Here is a 19,336-nt window from a genome sequence, read left to right as displayed (position 1 = left end):
TTCCTCCGTAGATTTTTTTTATCGCGGACGGAAAGCTCGGAGGCGGGAAGAGTGCTCGCACCCGCCCTGCTGCAACGCGAGAGCAGCGTGCTCTTACCCCCAAACAAACAGAGCAAAAACTGATGTGTGTCGTCTTCAGCTATAGAGCAGAAGAGGGGAACACGCACCGTTTGCGGCTTTCAGTCATTCTCTCTTTTTCTAAACAGAAGAGAACAACGTTCACTGCACACTGCCTAACTGATTCTAACTTCTAACAGAGGAAATAAAGTTTTGACAGGGTTTGTGAAACACACAGAAACAGAATCGCTCTGAAAAAAAGAGTTTCTGACGACACCTGGTGACGTATCCATTTATAGCCTGGCCTCAGGTGCATCTAATGATTACATCAGCCGAGGCTATAAATTCCGGTCAATGTTCATTGACGTGTTCCACACATTATTCAGCTCGGCTCACAGCGAAAGCTGTTCCCCGTAGCGCTTAGCAGCGCAACATCGTAGTGAAGCCTTTTGTAAAGGGAACAGATTTTGCTATGGGAATCCAGATTCTTCATTTTTTAAAAACAGGATAAAAATGCTGGTTTTAATACATGTACACAATCTTCAAACTGGCTACGGTTTTCAAAGTTTGGAAACTTTGAAGTTTGGAAACATAATTTTTTTATTTATATTTTTCAGCTTTTGCTGTATGGACAAATCAATACAGTCTTTGGCAGTGTAACAACAGCACAAAACATAGAGACAAAACTCTTTCAATAAATAGGACTAATATGTCAGTTAATTAAAAACAAATATTAACATTCAATCACTCAAATCCAACTAAAACACAAAAGCATTTCTGCAATAATAAAAAGACTATGATAACAGCAGCAATTAAAGCACATTCTTATTTCTGGCAAACTATCTTGAGGCCTTGAACTAACAATACTAAAAAGCTAGTACAATCTCTCGTGTAACAAGGGGGTGTTTTCGAGCTTCTGTAAACCTCCTAATTTCAGCGTAGAGCTGCCTGAAAGGAAACATATTTTTGAGGACATATGACTTGTTAGAGGACAACTGGAGACAATTTGGATAGTAGTAGCGGTAACTTTCTTTTAAAAGAAAGTTGTAGGATATGTAACTTGCATTCGAATTCCAGTGTTGTACTTCCAGCTGGATTATGTGACGTCATCGATTGAAGATGCTTATTCCAACAGCAGAGATGCTGCTATATGAGAAGCTTATGCAAACAATCACACACAGACTTCTGCTTATACTTTCAACATTCTTTTGCTCATAATTAAAAGGAAGTTCAAAATGTACTTGCTCATGCAAACTGCAAGTCTCAGCAAAGCTGTACAAGCTGCCAACTTGGGCAAATACTGATTATACATATTAACTAATCTGATACGCAGACCCACATAGAACAATGATTTTGTAAGAGGAGTAAAACAAGCGAATAAAATAAATAGAATAATGAGTCACAGTAACCTGGACATCTAGGGCATCACAACTATGTCCCATTTTCATGATTTCTGCTATTGATATGAGTGATGATTTACAAATTGAACATTAGTTGAATACAGTGTTTCGGCATTTTGATACATACAGTAAAACCTTGAGGTGCAGCATCAATGCTTTGTAGAGCCCAACTAAAACCTTTTACAAGATATAGCATCCAACAACACAAAAACCAAGAAGGCAAAGGGTTGCTCCGGTAAAATGTACATCATTCTGTACTGAGATTGGTCTCTCTCACAATCTTACTTATTGAGACAGGCTGTAACACCACACAGCCGTCAGATCTGCCCAACAACATCTACAAACAACCATATGGACCTCAGTTAGAACAGAAAGACACATATTAAGGCCATTTTGTATTAAATGTGGTAGGTTTACCTCTCCCTAGAGACCAACCACACATCTAGAGTCTGATAATCATCATTACACATAGTAAACATTTTCTCTTTCTCTCCTCTCTCTGTAGCACTAATACTCACTCACTCATGCACGCACGCACTCACGCACTCACGCACTCACTCACTCACTCACTCACTCATGCACGCACTCACTCACACTGACAGTTCAGATTGCCAAGAGGTTGCTCTTTCAACATGTGAGACCAGTATATGTACACACACACACTTTACAACTAATCTTATAGTTATATTAAGTTATAAATCCTGTAAAAATGTCTTTGCAGTAAAAGGACATTGCTGTATTTGTAGGCTCAGAAATCAGAAGAGGTCCTTAATGTTACATTTACAAAATCTCAGCCAAATGGAGGCCTTGGTGTCGTCTTGTTTTTCTGTTCATACACGTCACTTGATATGAAGTATACATACATACAAATATTGTCGCGTTTGAGCATTTATTGTCTGCTGACAATTATGATGTTATTAGGGCACTAATTGTGTATTTTACAAATTACTAATTTATGTTAGTAAAATGGTAATGAATAATAAAGTATAAAAGTATGTTTAATAACTGGTTGGTATCTTGATTAGGCTTGAGATTTGGGTTTTGGCCAAGTAGATTGGAGAGCAGGCAGGTGGAATTAAGGATCATCTGAAATCTAATATTTGGCCTGCTCATAAAAAGATAGCTCAACCTAAACTTCTGTTGTATGTAAAGACATGAGATTTGAAGTACTGAACGTCAATCCTTGCCGCATATGTTCAGATGATGGTCATCGGCTCTGTGAGGAGTGGTGTGAAGGTTGGGCACTCATGGAGGCTCTACTCTTCTGAGGTCTTCCGAAGCTGTCTTTCATAAAGGCTGAGTACATGATGAACAAACTGATACTGCTCTGCTGTCTGAATCATCCCACCTCTAAACACACAACAGCAAAAACAACAGTATGAGACCAATAATGTTCCTCTTCCACAAAATAGCAGTCACCTTAAAGGGATGTGTACCCCCCCAAAAAATGCTCTCATCATTTACTCATCCTCATGCCATCCCAGATGAGTATAACTTTCTTCTGCTGAACACAAACAAAGATATTTAGAAGAATATTTCAGCTCTGTAGGCCTATACAATGCAAGTGAATGAGTAAAAAAAAATGTAAGCTCCAAAAGGGAAATATTAAATACATTTTTACTATAAATCTCCACATTCACTTTCACATTGTTCTTCTTATGTTTTTGGTATTTCACATTCTTTGTGCATATCACAACCTACTGGGCAGGAAGGAGACTTTATAGGAAAAAAGCACTTCAGAAGATTTAGATTGAACCACTGGAGTCGTATAGAATTATTTTATGCCACTTTATGTGCACTTTGGAGCTTCAAAATGTTGGTACCATTCACATGCATTGTATAGACCTACAAAGCTGAAATATTCTTCTAAAAAATCTTTGTGTTCAGTAGATGAAAGTCAGTCATACAGATCTGGTGTGGAATTAGGGTGAGTAAATGATGAGACATTTTTTTATAATGTGTATATACTAACAATAGCCTAAAACATTCACACCAGATCTTGCAAGTTCCATTATTCTCCATGACTTTCAGTTAGCCCCAATACCATAGAGGTCATGTTAACATTTAACCCAGGCACATTCTAGGCTATATTCTGCTGCTTTCTCTGTACTCAAAATGACACTCAAGTTTAAATAAAACTTGTAAATATAGTGAAAATTATTTGTACCTGTCCAAGCGTAGCTGGCAAGTGGTCTTCAGGATGTCAACCACCCCTTCATTGCTTAGCTGCTGGCACAAAACGGAGGTAGCAATGAAACATCCAGTGCGTCCAATCCCTGCACTAAGAAAAGAAAACATGATATAAAGATTTAATTGGATAAACATTATCTGCCAAAATATTTAGGAGTAAGGAACATGGTAAATTTGAAAAAGAATACATTTATCCTTGTTACAAAAACCCTAACCACCAAGTAAAATATCAAGCAAAGAAGCTGTGCTTGTTTACATAGTATTTGTGATGATAGACTAGTAAACTTGAATACCCATATACAGTCAATTACATTGTTCTGTATTTTATTGTATAGTGTGAACATGTACAGATGTATATATAAGGGGTTAAATACAAGAAAACATCATTTTTAGTTGCACAGGTGTGGTGGTGTGGTCGTGTGTCTGTCTGCGGGAGAGAGAGAGTGGCAGACAGACACACGACCACACCCCCATCAACACAACAGGATGTAAAGTGTTTGTTATGCTCTTTCAAAGTTCATTTTTGTTAGTACCTGCAGTGGACAATGACAGGGCCACTGTTGGGCAATGCCTGTTTCCTTGCTTCCTCCACTTCCTGAACCAATTCCAGCAGAGGCGGAGCTTTATCTGGAGTTTTTTGATCCGGCCAGGATGTGTACCAGTACTGTCTGAGAGTACGCTCCTCACCCTCACTCTACACACACAAACATTGACCTATATGTTAATGCACAAAAATGATTGCCATACCAGAAACACATACACATTCTGTGATATCTCTTTAAGTTATCTTAAACAGATATTGTGATTAACAACATTTCTTTCAATTATGTGAAACACTGCATTGCTAAGGATATTTGTTGCCATGACAGCAATGCCTCCAGAGGAGACAGTGGAAAACTCACTCTGAAATATTCCACTCAGCCTGTTCTTCTCTTTCTATATTTCATACACAAAGACAAATACACACACACACAGTACAATTTCTGAAGCTTATTTGATTTAGATCTATACGTAATTAAAGGAAATGTAGCATAAATTAAATTGCCTTTATTCTGTAACATATTTGTTTGTTTGTTTTAACTTTATTGTCTGTTCAGATTTACTGGACAGAAATTCATCTTTGACACTGGCTTCAACAACATTCTACAACCACATTAAACACATAAAACACATAATAATTGATAAATACATGATTCGATATTTCACAAGTTCAGTCATTCATATGGTCCTGGAGCACATTAAGGTAAACAGATTTGGCATTTGGTCTATAATTGAGGGGCTCAAGCACAGAACTGGGCATGAGCTCTGAGACCCCCTCCCACATATGACTAATTAAAGAAACAAAGACCATTTAAAAAAATAATTGGTATAGACGTTATGAAAAGGAGGGATACTGGAAGAATCGTCATAGGTGCAAGGGAAGCAGCTGCTTATATATCCTTGGGATATGATTGGCAGGCCTAGTTGAACAAGCTACTCCCGAAATTATATTTGGTCCTTCATTTTATTTATCATGAGAAATAACATTTTCCATGATCTATTGGGATAGTTCCAGAACTCAAAACTTCCTCCAATAAGACCATATATTGAAACTAAAGCTTACGTCACACTAGCCGATTTTCCGAGGGATTTTCAGATGTTAGATTAATTTACATAATCACCGGCCAGGCAGAGGGAGACAATGCACACATTAGCATCTGCCAGAGGGAGGCCATTGGTCATCAATGAGGTGGGCTCTTGTGTTCTCCTCAAGTGATCAATGAGCTGCTTCTTTAACTGAAGGAATTACAAGACGTCAGCCTGATCTGAACGTCTTCATCGCACTCAGCTTCATACCATTACAAACGCTGATTGTAATCAATATTGATTCCGTCACCAATAATTTTTCCTGCATTTTTCCCAACAAAAATAACTAAATAAATTGCAGATGCACAACAGTCTGTTTTTATGGAAAGTATTCACTTTCCACTTCCTAAATCACACTTTTACAATTGTTTATGCTCATGTGCAGGGCCGCTGATAAGGGGGTACAACTGGACCATTTGTCCCAGGCCCGGGCTTGAGGGGGGCCTGGAGTAGAGGGGGGCTATTCCATATTGTAGAGTGCATCTAAACATGTTCAGCAGGAGACGTGGACATAAACACGGAGACAGCGCTCACAATGATGGGATAACTGTCTTCACCATCCCCCATCCAAAAGACAATGTACTGGAGGGGGCCCGCTGAAAGCATTTTGTACCAGGCCTAAGAATTCTTACCTTCAGCTAGATTTGGGTTCGAGTCTACCTTAGCCGAGTCAAGTCCGAGTCTTTAAACAATCGAGTCCGAGTCCAAAAGGGGCAGAGTTGGACTCAAGACCGAGTCCATAACAGGCCAAGTCGAGTCTAAATACATCTGTTCATCTGAATTAAAATTTTAACCGTAAATTCAACAATATTTTAAGCTTATTTTAAACTTTACAATTAAGAAAATTTCTTAAATGGATTCAGATTTTATATACAAGCCCAACAGCCAGTGTCTTGACAAATAGTATAGTCTCTAAACCAGTCACCTTGGAACGATCTACTTGCCAGGGGTGCCCTCTGTCACCTATGTTATTTATATTGGCCATAGAGCCACTAGCTATGGCAATAAGGACACAGACGGGTATATCGGGCATCAGTTTAGGAGAACAGGAGCATAAAATATCCTTGTATGCTGATGACGTGATTGTGTTTTTAACTAAACTGTCAATTAGTATCCCACAACTTTTACAACAGATTGAATTGTTTGGGCGGTTTTCTGGGTATAATATTAATAATGCAAAATCATCTATACTGTTTTTAAATAAAGAAGAAAGACTGAACCCGGTCATAAAATCCCCCTTTTCTAATGCAAAGGAAGGATTCACCTATCTTGGTGTTAAAATTACCCCGAAATTAAAATGATCATCCCAGCAAACTATGATCCACTAATAGATGGAGTGAGACATTGGATCGATGGTTGACGTTGCCCATATCAATGATTGGCCGTATAAATTTAATTAAAATGTGTATATTACCAAAGTTTTTATACCTGTTTCAATCGCTCCCACTTCCACTGCCAGGTTCATTTGACAAGCTTAATAGTTCTTTTGGTAAATTTATTTGGAACAACAAAAAGTCTAGACTGAGGCTCAGATTGCTGTACCTGCCATATGAGGAGGGGGGGGGGGGGGCTACAACTCCCAAACCTGAAATTGTATTATTGGTCTGCTCAGTTACGTTCTGCAATGTTTTATTTCTCACTGGAGGCCCCTCCTACCTGGGTGAATATTGAGCAGGCATCAGTACCAAACCTCCCATTAAGGCTGTACATGTATTCTGCAGATCCAAAGAAGCTAAAAAGATTAACAGAAAACCCTTTCCTCAGAAACACTGTTGACATCTGGTACAAAGCACATAAGCATATTGGAGACACTCCTTCCATCTCTCGTTTCTCCCCCATATGGGGCAATACATATTTCAAGGCAGGAAGAGCAGACGGTGGATTCAAAATTTGGGCAGATAATGGTGCGCAAAAAATAGAGGACCTTTATATGGATGGTAATCTTCTTACAATCGATCAGCTGTGCCAAGCATACTATATTCCTAGAATTTTTTTTTTTTAAGTATCTACAATTGAACATTTTATTTTATCTAAACATAAGAATGTAGTAACTGAACCACCACGAAACAGATCTCTTTATTCTATACAGCTTTGATGTCATATGATAAAGAGTCCACCATCGACAGGCTAGAGGCATGGACACTAGATATTCAGGAAGACATACAAAAGGCTGATTGGGAAAAGGCATGTTTTAAAGCCCAAAAACAATCTATCAGTACTAGAATGAAATGATTACAATCTATCAGTACTAGAATGAAATGATTACAATACAAATGGTTGATGAGAACATACATTACCCCGGTTAAGCTAAACCAATGGTCCCCTGATGTGCCAGACAAGTGCATTAAGTGCTTGGAAGGAAAGCGTACTCTGTACCACTGCGTATGGGATTGCCCAAAAATAAAGAAATATTGGAAAGAAGTTGTTCTGACTTTATCTGAGATTGTTGGAGTGAAGGTACCTCACCAGGTGGGAATATGTATACTTGGTATATATCCCAAAAACTTTATTGTCAACCCTAAAGAGTTAACTTTATTTGACTTCGGACTTCTGCAAGCTAGGAGGATGATTGCTCTGTCTTGGAAAAAAATGGATGTGCCCTCGATACATGTGTGGATAAAGGAGATGGTATCTTGTATTGTGTTGGAAAGACTGACTTATATAACTAGGGGAAGGACTGTAGAGTTTGAGAATGTGTGGAAACCTTTAATAGAGTTTCTTAAACGTTAAAGTGAACAATCAACTTGAAACTGCTGTGTTGATATATGTTGTTGAGTGTCTGTGATTTATTTCGTTTATTTAATTTGTTAAGTATGTGAAGTATGTGAAATATCTTGTGAAAATATTGTTGAAAAAAAAAATATAAATTATTTGTTGCTTTTTCCCCTCCACTCAAACATATACAAAAGAAAGTGAAAGCTGTGTTAGTCATTACAACCAAGGTTATTACTATTTTGTCAGTTCAGTTTAATTTTATTTTAAATCATCCCTATCTAAAGAAATAATAGTCTATACTGAGATTTCTTTCTGAATCTGCCAACTGATTTGGGAAAATACATACCAATGAGTCAACACAGTAGTAATTAGCACTTGCTGAGATGTTACATCTCACGATTTGACTGCAAATGCTACATTCAAAAATACTGGAAAAGCCCACTGATAATATTATGGCCATGTCATCACGGACATGATTTTCTATTTAATTTGCGGAAAACTATACAACGCAGGGCAATTGCTCATGTACCTAAATCCCTGATGTGTCCGTGTGTGTCTTGCAGCAGCTGCCACAGAAGATACAAACATTTTTTATAATTGGTATTTCCTTGAGCGGCAGCCACATTGGTCTGCAATAAGTCAGAAATCTTTAAATACCAAAATAATTTCATCTCTTCTTTAAACACAAAAACATGGAGAATAATAATTCTGAGTCATAGATTTAACAGAATTGTCATTCAAAAGTGTTAGAGAAAAGACACGCATAAGTGTTTACAATAAAAAATAAAATAAACATTTAAAATAAAAAGGTCATAACCAACTAAATGAATCTCGTAACATGAAGTTTAGCTTCATACTCAAACTCTGTCATTGAATAATACATTTATTTTATAGTCTATAATTAAATTATAAACAAAACATTTCACTGCTCAAAATATCCTAATATTTTATTGTGCATGGTTGAAAGTTTTGAATGGTGGACAAATGCTGTAAAAGAATGTATTTTAAGCAACTTGTCAATACTTACAATTCTATATAAAATAGACAATCAATAATAAATAGGTGCTGTTTATCTGTTTAGAGTTGCGGTCTGCTTTAGCAATAATGTTTTTTTCCCTGGCAATTTAAAAAGTTGCACAGCTCATTCATCAATCTATTATGGACCAGTTCAAGCTGACAACACTGCTTGGACCACAAAAGAATACAGAAGCCTATTACGCATAAAAATACTTAATATCCAATTTATTTATGTATTTTTATTTCAATATGCTGTTTTTAGTAACTGTGAGAGACATGATGTGGGTGACTTGACTCAATTAATTTTTAGCCACGATGACACCGCAATGCATGCACAAATACCACACACAATTTTACCAGTTATCAGGTCCCGTGTTGTGTGAAACTGCCTTGTTTAGTTTCTATTACATTGGATACATACCCATCTTAATGTTTTCGTCATGCCTGCAGACACCTCGATAGTCGATGTTATACAGTAGTCTCTGTAGTATCATTCAAGCGTATTGGTTGACTGATGAGTGTGCCTGTGCACGTGAGTATTTTCTTTTTCATTACATCACATGGACTTGGCTGGATTCTGAAAAAAATCCAGAGTCCCAAAATCTTCAGTCCGAGTCAAGTCAGAGTAAAAATGCATCAGAATCCAAATCCATTAAAAACTCGAATACCCCAACTCTACCTTCAGCCCTGCTCATGCAGTACTCCCATTGTAATTTCGGTGAGCTCCATGTGACAGGGAATCAGAGAGAGAGAGAGAGTTGCGGTGAGTTGGTATGTGTGTCACTCTTCCACCATTTTGTATCGGCAAGTGTGGAATACCTCCGACTGAAGAGAGCGATATCTCATCAAAACAGTCTGCATGTGTGACACCCTCGGCCAAAACTAGTTGTTTTGAGTCTGCTAGTGTGGCACCAGCTTAAGCTGCTAAAACGGCTCATTCTGTACTTCAGCAATTTTCTGACAGTATATAAGTGAATCACATGACATCAACACATGACCACCTATGCTGTAAACCTTGTTTGGAGCATCAGACGCTTAACCAATTCTTCCCGACAAAAATACTTCTTCCCTCCATGTGTGCGCACCAGAGTTCAACAAATGTAATTGGGGATACCAATAATTAAGGTTGTGGAAAAGGCAGATAACCTGATAATAAGCTGATAGTTTTAAAAAATATATATTTATAGAGGCCACTGTTATACAGTAGAACCAAGCTGTTCTAATTGTAGAACACTTCAACACTGGCCCCAGAGGAACACAGAGACATAGAAATAAAAAAAAGAACTAACACAAACGTCATGTTACTGTTGTAACCTCCGTTCCCCGATGGAAGGAACGAGACATGTGTCAATTGTAGTGACACAAGGGGTCTCTTCTGAGAGCCTTGCGTACCTCTGAACTTGAGAAAAGGCCAATGTCAAGTTGGCAGACAGAATTTGCATGCCCCACCCCTGGACATACGGATATAAAGGGGAGCGGAGGAGCGAATGTCAGACAAGTTTTCAAGAGGAGCCAAGAATAAGGTTACGGCGCATTACAGTGGTAGGGATAGTGACATGGCAAGGGGAACACAAAGTCTCGTTCCTTCCATCGGGGATCGGAGGTTACAACAGTAACCATGACGTTCCCCTTCTGTCACTCACTCTACGTACAAGGGGTCCCACTTCAAATCGCCACGCACTACCTGAGTTATGTGAGTACCGAGCCAGGTGCGAGCAGGCTGCTGCGTGCTAGAAGCAGCTGGGTCAGCTGCACGTAACCCTCCCCAACGCCCCAATGAAAGGTGTCATATACCGCTCTTAGGTTCCCAGCACCCGTCGGGAACAGGCGACATGACTTGTATGGGAGCCAGCCAGCCAGCCACGCCTTTTCTCTCTCTATGTTTCTCGTCATAGAGTTAAAAATCTTAACACTATAGACGCGTCTGGGAAGGCGTCCTTTTCCGTTCCTAGTCTTTCAGGGGGAAAAGGCCCTGCGGAGACCACAACCTGCCTAGACTGGGGGGAGGTAACTTGTGGCTAATTCACACGGTGGTTGTCAAGCCACCCGTGGACATGGTGCAGTGGAGTTGCTACAGACACGGCGACCGGGGACAGCGAGGACTGCCCAAGGGAGACGCGGGTCCTGCCAGCAGGGGGACAGTATCGCAGAAAAAACATCATAGGGAGTTGCCTGAAGTGGGAACTATGCCTGTGGCGCCCAAGCCCAACATGGAGCACTCGACTCGTGGTGGGTCTGGCAGCGAATTGCTCTGCTGAATTGCTCGGCGAAAAGCTTCGCCTGGCTAACCTGGGAAAGAAAGCACACTGGATCAACTTGGTGAAGGGCGCAAGGTGCAAGCGGAACACCCGGTCGGCTGTTCCATATTACCGAGTTCTACAGGCACAGCCCTGACAAAACAAGGGATAAAAGACTCAACCCTGAGGTTGTAGAATCTAGCAAAGGTGTTGGGTGTTGCCAATCAACCAATGAGCTAACCTCTTTTGGGAGATGGCGTTCCCTTTCCGCTGTCCGCCAAAGCAGACAAAGAGCTGATCAGAGCATCTAGAGCCCAGCGTGTGGTCCACATGGACACGCAAAGCACGTACCAGACACAGGGACGAAGAGGCTGGTTCTGCCTCCTCCCGGGGCAGCTTCACTTGCAGGTTCACAACCTAAACCATGATTGTAGGAAACTATGGCACTTAGCCCGGTCGTGGTCTTAGGATGAGGTGAGCATCTGCCGGACCGAACTCCAGGCAAGTGTCGCTGACAGAGAACGCTTCCAGGTCCCCAACCCTCTTGATGGAAGCGAGCGCGATCAGGAGGGCCGTCTTCAAGGAGAAGGCTCTGAGCTTGACTGAATCAAGCGGCTCGAAGAGGGATCTCAAAAGGCCTGAAAGGACCACTGGGAAAGGGAACAGGCTTGATCGGGAAGGGTTCAACCTCCGGGTGCCTCCAAAGGAACCTGATAATCAAGTCATGCTTACAAAGGGAATTGCCATCCAATGCGTCGTGGTGGGCTGTGATAGCAGCAACATACACCTTCAAAGTAGAGGGGGACAGCCTCCCCTCCAACCTCTCCTGCAGGAATGAAAGCAAGTCTGTACCGAGAGGGGCCTCCATTAGGGAGTACCAGAGCGGGCAGTGGCAGTTGTCTTGGGAGGCAAAGAGATCTGTCTGTGCCCTGCCGAAGTGGCCCCAAATCAGCTGGACCACCTGGGGGTGGAGCTTCCACTCTCCATCGAGTGAGACCTGTCGCGACAGCGCATACGCCGTCGTGTTGCGGACACCCGGGAAATGAGTGACGAGCAGCAACCGCTGCTGCCATGCCCATCTCGAGACTCGATTCTGAAGCCAGTGCTGAAGCGATCTCATATGAATCGACCCGAGCAGTGCGACTGCGGCCGAGGATGCCATATGCCCCAGGAGCCTCTGGAACTGTTTGAGAGGAACAGCTGTGCCTGGCTTGAAGCGAGCAAGGCACCTGAGCACTGACTGCACGCGCTGATATTTAGACTGAGTCTAACTCCAAGCCGGGAAAAGAGATGCTCTGAACCGGAGAGAGCTTGCTTTTTTCCCAGTTAACCTGAAGCCCCAAACGGCTGAGGTGAGTGAGCACCTGGTCCCTGTGGGCATATTGTAACTCTCGAGAGTGTGCTAGGATGAGCCAGTAGTCGAGGTAATCGAGTATGCGGATGCCCACTTCGCGTAGCAGGGCAAGGGCTGCCTCTACGACCTTGGTGAAGATGCAAGGGGACAGGGATGGGCCGATGGGTAGGACCTTGTACTGATACGCCTGGCCGTCGGACACGAGCTGTAGGGAGGGTCGACGCAGAGGCAGAATGGAGACGTGAAGTACGCGTCCTTCAGGTCTACCGCTGCGAAACAATCTAATGCAAAAGCAGGTTATAATTTGTTTCTGCATGAGCATTCTGAACGGGAGTTTGTGTAAAGTCTGGTTGAGAACTCGCAGGTCCAAGATTGGCCGCAACCCACCATGGGTACGAAGAAGTAAGGGCTATTGAGACCCTTCTCCATCTCGGCTGGAGGGACAGGCTCTAACGCATCTTTGAATAGCAGGGTCGTAACCTCTGTACGCAAGGTGCTGTCATTTCTGCCACGCATGCAGTGGAGTGAATACCGCAGAGACGTGGTGGGAGTCTGGCGAACTGAATCACGTAGCCGAGTCTGATGGTCCTGGCCAGCCAACGCGACGGGTTGGATAGCGACGTCCAAGATCCGTGGGAGGGGCACTAATGGGACGATCGTTTTTTACGTACCGGGTGGGGCTTCACAGGGGGGGGGGGTGCAGGTAACAATGCGTAGGGAGGCAGAAGTGCGTCCCGAGGTTTTGGTGCTGAGAAAGACTCAAAGCACTTACCTTGCCCCACCAACCGGCAGGGGGCGGGTTAGAGACTGAGGAGGAGGTCCTGTAGGGATGTCTTTGGAACTCGTCAGCATTGGCCTGCCGGGGCTGGACAGTCATGGGTCTGGATGCGAGATGACTGCGTACAGACAGCCGGGACTGTAAGACTATGGTGCGTGAGAACGGCACACACCGGCTAGATGACAGGAAGTGAGGAAATCGCTCTTTTATTAACCATGTGGGTAGCGCAGCCCGAAGGGGGTGCGGCAACGAATAATAAGGAAAACAAGGGTTTTCCACCTAGCCCTCCACCGGGGGACGGAGTGGTCTTGGTGTCAGCTCCAGAGTGAACATCTGACTGCCCAGGTCTTCCATCTCAGAGGCGCCTAGGAGCTTCACGGGTCCAAGATGGGGTCTTAAAGACGGGGACATACACCACCTGCGGGGCGCTCGACGCTGGGGCTGAGAGCTGGGCCAATTTGAAGCGGAACTGCCTGGTTTAGTCGCAGGGGGGCACCCTATGCGGTGCAGACGGGGTGCGGGCTGCATTGAGGCGTTCAATATCGCGCATCTCGTCCAATATGGCGTTCCTGGACCACGAGGGTGGCCATCGCTCGCCCGAGAGCTTGCGCTTTGACCCTCGTAGCTCTGAGAGTGAGGTTGGATGCAGGGCGCAAGCCGGAAGCAAGCAAGCTGGTGGTTCGTGGGGTTTTACCCGGCAAAACCAAGACCGTCGTCATCCCCAAACTGCCTTCAATGCCTGCCGGGTTGTCCTCAATCCCATAGGAAGAAGGAACGACATGGGGGGCGGCTGAAGTGGCTTTCTCTCATGAGAAAAGAAAGTCGCGACCGCAATGTTGCCATGGCTATGTTCTCGCACTGAGAACATAAACCATTCATAAAAGGCTGCCTGCGTGTGTTCGCAGCCCAGGCACACACACCAGGCAGATTTTTATGACCGTCAGAAGTGAAGAGAAATCGACCGCCTCCAGGAACTGGGCATCTTGAAAAAGACGCGTCCTGAAAAGGACGTTCGTCGCCTGCTCTGTATTGCTCTTTTTTGATTGGAAACTCAAACTCTTTTAGAGGAAATAAACTCTTTTAGGAGGAGAAACACTCTTTCAGGCAATGAAAGCGCTGTCGAAACACCCCGGGGCGTGGACTGCACAGCGTGCAGAGAGGAGAAAGTCGCTTGAATGCGCCGTAGATCCAACTGCAGTGCTTATCGCCAGTAGAGGTTAGTGGAACAGGGGTGAACTCTGAAATAAATCTGTCTGACATTCGCTCCCCCACTCCCCTTAATACCCGTATGTCCAAATTCTGTCTGCCAACTTGACATTGGCCTTTTCTCAGAGGTACGCAAGGCTCTCAGAAGAGACCCCTTGTGTCACTACAATTGACACAACGTCAAGTGAGTGACAGAAGGGGAACTATTGATTTTTAGCAGATAACAATAGTAAAACAAAGCAACTATCAGCACTGATTAATCGGTAAAACCGATATATCGGTCTACCTCTAGTGTGCCCACACACACACACACGCTCACATACTGTAAATAAAAACAGACCTTCACAGTGAAAATCCTCAGACTGTAGTCATCTGCCTGGATGACGTGTTTGACAGTGATCTTGATTCCCTCACAAGTAACACTGTCCTCTGGCCAGTATTCTGCGCATTTCTGTATAACACATGCATATATATTTTATTATTATATGGCGCATTGGAATATTTGGTTCTGATTGGTCAATCACAACATTCTGCTTACAGATATTTTTGTATAATGACCGCTGATCTGTACAATTGATCGTTGTTCCATGTAAATTATTTTCTACATACTAGTTTTAAGTCCACTACTTCATTTTGCTGTCTCTTTCTTCTCACATCTTCTCACAAAAAAAAAATATTTGAACTCAAATCAATATTTCATCTCCATTTATCTATTTATTTGGCAAGTAGCCACGTAATAAGTGCGATAATGTACACAGTTGGTCAATATCACAAAATAGGCCCATACAGGGAGATCAGGATCAGGATGTTTATTTGGTTTATTGTGCGATAATGACCGGCTGACTGTACATTATCCCTAATGTACATTCATCACAACAACCAGAACAGCTGATTCCATTTGAGGCTTTGTTCATAATTTCTGGTGAAATTGACCTAAATATTTTCCTTTGAAGTAAAGAAAAAAAATAAATCAACTGAATGGGGTTCATAGTGAGTTTTTGTTGTCATTGTTTACTAAATTATTTTATGACTACGGCAAATGCCTAAAGCCACAAATTTACATCAAGAAGGCAAAATGCTTTCATTTTCATCCTATAAGACATGCATTTGAATGAGCATTTTCCTGCCATATTTTAGATAGCTCTATATCATTGTGTGTTTTTTTTCGGTAGATCCGGTAGATCATCTGGGTTTGAGCCAAGAGGTATTGCTCAATATCTAATAGTGACCAGTGTTTTCAAAAAAGTTAGGTCAGAGTTCTTAGGGTTGAAAAAGAAGGGCTATTTAGTGTTAATTTTCAAGTTTGCATAGCTCTCATTAATCTAAAATTCAGACCATATTTTTGAATAATAAAAAAAATCTGCTTTTTCTTTCTTTTTATTTTTTCATTTCTTTTTTTACTTTAGCCTGCCCAGCATGAAAAACAGGGTCAGGATATCTTGATGAGATGATCAAATATTGATTATTGGACACCTGGCAATTGTCTGTAATTACAGTTAGCAAAACATATCAGAAATATAACACAGCCAGCCTATGTCATGAAGCCCAGTGTATGGTGTTACAGTAGATGTGTAGAGAGCCAGACCTCATTTTTCTCTTCGATGTTGGTGATCATGACAATAATGGGACAGCGCTCCTGCCAAACCATTCTCCAGAAATCCCCCACTGTGTTTACTGTAGGACCCTGTGTGGCTATGTACGCCTTCTCTCTCCCTCCGTAGCCCTAAAAACAGCATTATATCAAACAATGAAGGAAACTTCAGCTTAAAATTACAGCTAAATACATTATTTCTATGTGATGTAAAAATATAGCAAAATCTGATAAAATAATTGTAACAAATTTTGATCTCTGAATACACATAAAACTACACAAAAAAAAGGAAGCACATCGTATTTCTTATGTTGTCTTATCTTACATATAATTTAGGGCTTGTACGTGTATTCATGTATTAGCTAAACTGTATGGGAAAGAAACATCTTCCTTGAATAAGAATTATGTGTAAAGAACTTGGAGGTAATGTACAGCAGTACAGAATTGTTGCGACAGTAAACAGTATTTACACTGATTGCCCATATAACTGGCAATAAGTCAGAACATCTCTATATTTACATTACAATAAGACCTTATTATATCATCACAATTTATTACCAATTGATGACAAATCTTAAAATAACTTAAATATTCTATTAACAAGGAAAGTGACATTTATAACTTAGTTAGCACACTCACCTTCAAATAATTTGCATTGATGTAGGTGCTAAGAAAATCATCCTCCTCTTGTGCTTTTAAGCAAACTCTGCTATGTGTGTCTACAAAATAAGCAAATCGTTTTGAACAACCTTCAAGAACAACCTTCCATAGAAGCTTCTGAATAAAACACTATATGGTAAATTGTGTGCAGAATATTATACACACTTGGTAGTATGGTTTTGTAGCGATTCTTTCTCACCACACCAGGAATGTTATATTCCTTTGGATCCACAAAGTTCATGGGTGTCTCCTGTTTCACCAGAGTCACAAGATGAGTAGTGATATCATGTTATGGTTACAGGTTTATATGCATGTTACAGTTTTATTTTGTGTGTGTGTGTGCATAGTTACAAGTTATTGTATTATTGTGTATATGCATGTTAGTGTGAGTGAAGCTTACATAAAACTCAGCCTGCAGGACAGCATCGTCCAGAGCGCGCTTGTGTAGCTCCTCAGGTGTAAGCAGGTTGGATGCATTCTGCAGGTATTCATGTGTGCTCTGCTCTCTAGGGGACAGCAATGCTTCATAGGGCTCTGTAGTACCAGGCGTGCACATGCCCAGAGTCAGCGACACATTTGAACCTCTCCTGCAAGTTACAGCAATGTTTGTGTGAACATGGGGCATTTGAAAATGAAGGTTCAAAGACATAATCACAATTCTAAGAAATTTTAGATGGAATGTGGGTTTTAAAGGCTGCTAACTGTCATAAATAAGGAGTTCAAGAAATGTTTAATGAAGGTTGTACTTTCTTAGCTTTTTATAATATTTATTGTTTTATACAGTATAGGACAAGAAATGTTGAACGCATGAACTGGGAATACTTCTACTGTTACAATATTAATTTAAAGTTCCCTTTTAAATATTACAAAATTGCTTTATTAAAGTTTAATGATGACACAAGTGGTTAGCCTTTTCATCATCACATTCACTTCTTCAGTTATGATCCTTTCCTCATTAAAATATTCAGCAGACTGCCACATTAATTAAACACTGAACTGTCAAGCCCATCAAATAAAATGCTAGAAGAAAATAAACAACAACAACAACAACAACAGCAGCAATTTATGAGATCTAGGCTGTGTCCAAATCTGAAAAAATCTGTTTTCACAGCATTTCTTCATAAAAACATTCTGTCTACTAAAGATGCCTTCATCTGAACACTGTAGATGCACTGTCCCAAAATTCTGTGCCTGTGATTTGGTGGTTGGTTGAAAGAATAAAAATGCTTCAAAACCAGTAATTAGTTTATAAATGTCCTATTTATAATTCTTTTTCCATCAAATGACTTAATTTCAAGGAAAAGTTTTAGTTCCCCGTCTGTCACTCAGTCGACGTTGTGTCGTTGAGTTGACACTAGGGGTCGCTCCGAGTTACGGAGTGAATAACTTCGTTTATATATACATTTATACTCTCGTACACATATATATATATATATATATATATATATATATATATATATATATATATATATATATATATATATATATATATATATCTATCAAGTTGTCACAACTTGCCCGCCGTCTCCTCCTTTGGAGTCAGCACTGACTCAAGTCAGCCATGGGCCACTCACATCCCAGGTTACCTCAACAGCACAGCGGACGGCTGTCGCGGCAGGTTACATCCAGGGGAGAGTGGAGGCTCCACCCCCAGGTGGTTCAGCTGATCTGGAGTCGATTCGGCCAAGCGCAGGTAGACCTGTTTGCTTCCCCGGAATCCTCCAATTGCCCACTTTGGTACTCTCTGATCGAGGCCCCCTCGGCACAGATGCTCTGGCACACAGCTGGCCCCTGGGGCTTCGCAAGTATGCGTTTCCCCCAGTCAGCCTACTTGCACAGACGTTGTGCAAAGTCAGGGAGGACAGGGAGCAGGTCCTCTTAGTGGCCCCTTATTGGCCCTCCCGGATTTGGTTCTCGGACCTCACGCTCTCCTCGCGACAGCCCCCCCCCCCTGGTGAAGGACCTTCTTTTTCAGGGTCAGGGCACCATCTGGCACCCGCGACCAGACCTCTGGAATCTCCATGTCTGGCCCTTGGACGGGACGCGGTAGACTTAGGTGGCCTACCACCAGCGGTGGTAGACACGATCACTCAGGCGAGAGCCCCCTCAACGAGGCGTCTTTACGGCCTGAAGTGGCATTTGTTTGCTCAGTGGTGTTCTTCCCGTGGTGGAGACCCCCAGAGATGCGCAGTTGGATCAGTGCTTTCCTTTCTGCAGGAAAGGTTGGCGGGACGGCTGTCCCCCTTCACCTTGAAGGTGTATGTAGCCGCTATATCGGCACATCATGATGCAGTGGAAGGTAAGTATTTAGGGAAGCACGATTTGATCATCAGGTTCCTGAGAGGCACGAGGAGGTTAACCCCCCCCAGGCCGCGCCTCGTTCCCTCGTGGGACGTCTCTGTGGTCCTTCGGGGCCTTCGGGGAGCTCCCTTCGAGCCCCTTGAGTCAGCAGAGCTAAAGGCGCTCTCTCTGAAGACCGCCCTCCTGACGGCGCTCACCTCCATC

General features: G+C 42.1%; 1 protein-coding gene across 1 annotated transcript in view; it reads right to left on the bottom strand.

Annotated features, from left to right (window-relative positions):
- Window positions 1-686: 686 nt before the first annotated feature.
- ptpn5 (protein tyrosine phosphatase non-receptor type 5) overlaps window positions 687-19,336 on the bottom strand; it is a 34,189-nt gene continuing 15,539 nt past the window's right edge. The window contains exons 7-14 of the mRNA XM_052142979.1: window positions 17,232-17,418; window positions 16,997-17,081; window positions 16,811-16,890; window positions 16,166-16,303; window positions 14,921-15,031; window positions 4,181-4,341; window positions 3,625-3,738; window positions 687-2,807 (exon numbers count right to left, since the gene is read on the bottom strand). Of these exons, the coding sequence (XP_051998939.1) occupies window positions 2,714-2,807; window positions 3,625-3,738; window positions 4,181-4,341; window positions 14,921-15,031; window positions 16,166-16,303; window positions 16,811-16,890; window positions 16,997-17,081; window positions 17,232-17,418 (970 nt within the window). The 3' untranslated portion in view covers window positions 687-2,713. The remainder of the gene's footprint in view (window positions 2,808-3,624; window positions 3,739-4,180; window positions 4,342-14,920; window positions 15,032-16,165; window positions 16,304-16,810; window positions 16,891-16,996; window positions 17,082-17,231; window positions 17,419-19,336) is intronic.

The sequence above is a fragment of the Xyrauchen texanus genome, chromosome 2 (assembly GCF_025860055.1).
Source record: "Xyrauchen texanus isolate HMW12.3.18 chromosome 2, RBS_HiC_50CHRs, whole genome shotgun sequence".
Lineage (NCBI taxonomy): Eukaryota > Metazoa > Chordata > Actinopteri > Cypriniformes > Catostomidae > Xyrauchen > Xyrauchen texanus.
The sequence above is the reverse complement of the archived record's forward strand: the minus strand, read 5'-3'. Positions and strand labels throughout refer to the sequence as shown.